The sequence below is a fragment of the Mus pahari genome, chromosome 6, assembly GCF_900095145.1.
Source record: "Mus pahari chromosome 6, PAHARI_EIJ_v1.1, whole genome shotgun sequence".
Taxonomy (NCBI): Eukaryota; Metazoa; Chordata; class Mammalia; order Rodentia; family Muridae; genus Mus; species Mus pahari.
In genome coordinates, this window is record NC_034595.1 from 100,147,818 (window position 1) to 100,152,672 (window position 4,855).

General features: G+C 44.0%; 1 protein-coding gene across 1 annotated transcript in view; it reads right to left on the reverse strand.

Moving 5' to 3' along the window:
* The window catches only part of Kif1b (kinesin family member 1B), a 127,695-nt gene that overhangs the window by 4,582 nt on the left and 118,258 nt on the right, over positions 1-4,855 (reverse strand). The window contains exons 41-44 of the mRNA XM_021201226.2: positions 4,491-4,552; positions 3,000-3,145; positions 2,582-2,821; positions 926-1,140 (exon numbers count right to left, since the gene is read on the reverse strand). Coding sequence (XP_021056885.1) covers positions 926-1,140; positions 2,582-2,821; positions 3,000-3,145; positions 4,491-4,552 — 663 coding nt within the window. The remainder of the gene's footprint in view (positions 1-925; positions 1,141-2,581; positions 2,822-2,999; positions 3,146-4,490; positions 4,553-4,855) is intronic.

Consider the following 4,855-nt stretch of genomic DNA (forward strand, 5'->3'; position numbering starts at 1 on the left):
TGGCTGTCCTGGAACTCACTTTGTAGACCAGGCTGGCCTCGAACTCAGAAATCCGCCTGCCTCTGCCTCCCGAGTGCTGGGATTAAAGGCATGCGCTACCACATCCGGCTCGGAGACAGACTTTCAAAACGTGCCAGATGGTCAGGCCCATGATACACAGTTAGATCATGTCACAAAAAACCCAAATGAATGAATAAATGAATGAATGAATAAATAAATAAATAGAACAAAACCAACAAGTACCAGATAGTAGGGCCAGAAATATGTCTCAGTGGTTAAGAGAACTGGCTGCTCTTACATAGGACCTGGGTTCGAGTCCCAGCATCCACACAGTAGTTCACAACTCTCTGGGACTTCAGTTCCATGGGATCCAACATCTTTTTCTGGCCTCCACAGGCATCAGGTACATGCACAGAGCTACATGCATGCAAAATACCCATACATATAAAATTAAAATAATAAAAACGAAAAATAAACAAATGTTTCAGGGGTGGCTGGCCTGCTGTGGGGGCTGAAAGAGACCCACTCCCCAGAAGGCAATGCTGGAGCAGGAGCCAGAAATGATGAGGGAGGCAAGCGTGGGAATGTCTAGCAGAAGGTATGTGAAGTGCAAAGACACCCAGGCAGGCAATAGCTGGGAAGGCTGAAGGAAATGTCAACAGGTCAAGCTGATGAAGGCCATGAAGGACACACAAGTACTCCCAAGAGCTATCGCTTTTTGCTGAACGCATTAGGTCTCATGCCACCAATAGCTTCATGTTTTTGTTTCACACAAAAGCTTAGCACTTCCCAACATCACAAGCTCTTCAAAGGGAACCAAAACAAACATCCAAAGACCTAAATATTTCCTATGACAGTCCTACGTATCCTAGAAGGTGTCTGCCAACTTCAGAAATCAGTGTTCTGACAAAATCAGAAGCCACACCAGAGCATAATGTCACACACCTTCATACACAGTCTATATTCATCACAACCTCTAAAAGCAGCACAAGTTGTGACAATTTGGACAGCTGGGAAGGGAATGATCCACACTACACCAGTGAAGCACAGTGGCCTCAGTGTGCTCACCTTACAGTCACTGATGCTGCCGTGCACCTGGCTGAATTCTCGGTTGAAAGTGTGGGTGAGAAGCTGCAGGCACTGAAAATGAGAGATGGTAGAGAGTAGTTAGTCAGGGTGAACATAAACTTCCAATGGCTAAATGAAGTACTGTATACAAGGAGAACTAATATGTCCTATACCTATGCTAGCTTAGAATACCTATGAATATGCTGAGGAAAGCTAGCATAGGTCTAGTTAAGGCAGTAAAAGCAAATGGATTTCAACAACCATCCTTAATACAACCAAAGCAAATTACTACAGACATAGCATAGAAGTGCTCAGTAGCAGAGCATGGAGGCCCATGATAGCATTAGAGAAGCAGGGGTAGACAGATCTCCGTGAGTTCAAGACTAGCCTGGTCTATATAGAAAGTTTCAGGACAGCAAGGGCTACATAATAGAGAAACCCTATCTCATTAGGAATATAGCAGCAGAATCAGACATGACAATATGCACCTCTAATTCTAGCACTCAGCAGACAGCCAGGCACAGGCTGCTGCCAATTCAAGGTCAGTTTGATCTAGACAACAAGGTTCAGGTCAGCCAAGGCAACAGAGGAAGACTGTGTCTCAGAAATACAAAAGAATGGACATCTTTCTAATTCTCAATTCAATAAAAGACATGGGTTGGGAATGTAGCTTAGTGATAGAGTGTATGCCAAGCATACATGAAGACCTAAGTTCAATTTCTCACACTGGAAGACCCAAACCAAAACCATGATCCCTTCTGGTTGGACACGTTTGCCTAAGCGCACAAGACCACTTGACTACTAAGACAAGACACAAAAACCCGTCTAAGTTTTCTATTTCCTCTGCCGCCCTCTACAGGTGACTGCACGCCCAGGAGTCATCCTGAATTCTTGCCTTCTCCATCCATCCAGAACCCTCTTCCCCCCTCTGAAGAGGCTTCGAGTTTCTAATGGACCACTCTAACGACTGAGCTTTTCCTCAATTTCACAAAGCTATCCATTTTATTTCTGCTAAAGAAAACTTTTATTATTGATTAGTTTAATGTATTTTTGGCATACTTACAGTCAAACTCAGGGCCTTGCACGTGCTGGGCAAAGTACTCTACCATTGAGCTATAGACCATTAGTCTTACTAAAACATTTATAATCTTGTTTAAAATATGCAGGAACAAATAAACACCATTTGAAATATTTACATCATTCCCAGGACCCTCTGGGCCTCTGTGAAGTGTTGGATGCCTAAATAGGATCGATTCCATTTCCTGTCACTCTACCACATGAATTCCCTAAGCCACTGAATTCCCCTAACATGTTTCCGAGGCCAGCTCTATAGGAGACAGCTATACCAACTCTATAGGATACAGCACTGTGAAGGCAAGGACTGACCCTTATTATTTCTATGTTCAGTTTGAGTATGTGTCTTCAAAGAAAGTTGCTAAAAATGATGGAGCAGAGAGACTATCTTTGTGCCTGCTGGTGGGGACTCTAAGCAAACCCAGAAGGGATTCCCCACCTTTGTAGCCAGCTCTTTCTCTCGGTCCACCAGGCTTTCAACGTCTGCTGAGTCATAGCCACTGCTCTCGCTTGGGGTGATGGCGCTTTCGAATGTGGTGGTTGAGATCTGAGAAGAGATGCTGGTGGAGGTGCTCAGGGTTCCACTGCTGAGGCTGGGGGACAATGAGTCACTAAGAGACTTAGGGATGCTGTCACCAAGTCTCTCCCGAAGCAGCAAGAAGTGGCGAGTTTTTTCCACCTGAGAAGAGGAACATCATTACCTAAGCTCAGTAAGTGCTTTCATATTTAGTTATGCTTTCATCATTACAGGAAATCAAAGAGCCAGAGCCGAGGAGTCACGGAGAGAAGGCAGGGGTAGGACTGGGTGGATGCTGTCCTGCCTGAGTCTGTGGCTTGGCCCAGGCTGCCCTTGATACCTCATGCAGCAGCTCCAGCTTCTCCAATTCCCACTGGTGTTCCAGAATGAGGCTGTCTCCACGAGGTCGCCAGCCCGCTAGGTTCTCCTCTCCCCGCACATATGCCACCGAGGTATCCAAGACCCTTCTCCTCCGCCTCTGCATGCCTAACACAAGAGAAACCGTGTTTTTTGTTTTTTACTACCCCAGAGAAAAATCTAATTCCAATTTAAGTCAAAACAAAATACACTTTCATATTTTTAAATAGCAAGCCAAATTTGGCCTATGAGATTTTATTTATTAATAAAATTGATGCCAGGAATGGTGGTATATGTCTTCTGTCCACGCACGGAAGAGACAGAAGCAGGGAATCCCTGTGAGTTTGAGGCTAGCATGGTCTAAACACTGAGTTTCATACTAGTCTGGGGTACATAGTCACACCATTCGTTAAAAAATGAAAAGCTAGGAGGTAGTGGTTCATGCCTTTAACTCCAGGACTTGAAAGGCAGAGGCAGGNGGATCTCTGAGTTCGAGGCCAGTCTGGTCTACTACAAAGCGAGTTCCAGGACAGCCAGAGCTATACAGAGAAACCCTGTCTAAAAACTCAAAAAATGCTGGGCTCAGATGTAGGGCCTTGTGAAAACTAAACAAATGTTTTACCATTATTAACCTGTATCTCAGCCATAAACATGGATTTCTGATAATTTCCCGGGTAAAGCTGATGCTGTTGCTCAATGGTATGAGGCTGAGAAATGACCTTTGTTAAGGCGGTGTAGTAAGCAGTTGTAAGGTTTCCTGAATAGCTAGGCTCCATGGCTCAGAGCCTGTGATCCTAACACTTGGAAGGCAAGGGGCTATTGTAGGTTGCAGGCCTGAACAAAATCCGATCTCAAGAAATGCTTTCTGGGCTGGAGAGATGGCTCAGCGGTTAAGAGCACTGACTGCTATTCCAAAGGTCTTGAATTCAATTCCCAGCAACCACATGGTGACTCACAACCATCTGTAATGGGGTCTGATGCCCACTTCTGGTGTGTCTGAAGAGAGCAATGATGGTGTACTCATATGCATAAAATAAACAAATTTTTTAAACATGTAAAGAAAAGAAATGCTTTCTAAGCCAAAGATTTTTTGTTTTGTTTTGTTTTTTGAGACAGGGTTTCTTTGTGCCTCTGTGTGTCTGTGGAACTTGCTTTGTAGACCAGGTTGGCCTCAAACGCAGAGCTCTACCTGCATCTGCCTCCTGAGTGCTGAGACTAAAGGTGTACACCACCATGCCCACTAAGCTAAAGTTATTCTAATTCTTTCAACAAGTTCATATTTAACAGCCTAGTGTATCTTGTTGGACACCATTTTTGTAATCACATTATATGCCATAAATCAGTGTATCTTACTACTGCCATCACTACAAACATGGCTTGTAAAATACTAAAAAGACTTTCTTCCTCCCAACATGAATGACTCTCCAATTTTTTTAGTAATACTCATGAAGAATATGGTGTGGTAAGAGCTTACCTGGGCTTCCAGTATCTGCCATTTTGCATAAGCTCAGCTCATAGATTCCAGTTACTCGGTTGCTATTTGAAGATAAAGTAGAACAGCTGGTGAGTTTCTTGTAGCACAAGACAAAGCATGTCGTCTCGATGGCTACAACTCTATGCTTAGATACACACCATTTTCACTTTTATTTATTTATCTGTGAGTGTGTGTGTCTGTGCCTGTCTCTGTACTCATGCATAGGTTGAAGGTCAGCTTGGGGAGTTAGTTTTCTAGTACCATCATGTGGGTGCTGCGGCTCAGGTGGATGGCAGGCCCCTTCACCCCGGGCTATCTTTCTAGTTCCCATTAAGACACTGATTTTTTTTTTTTTTTTTTTTTTT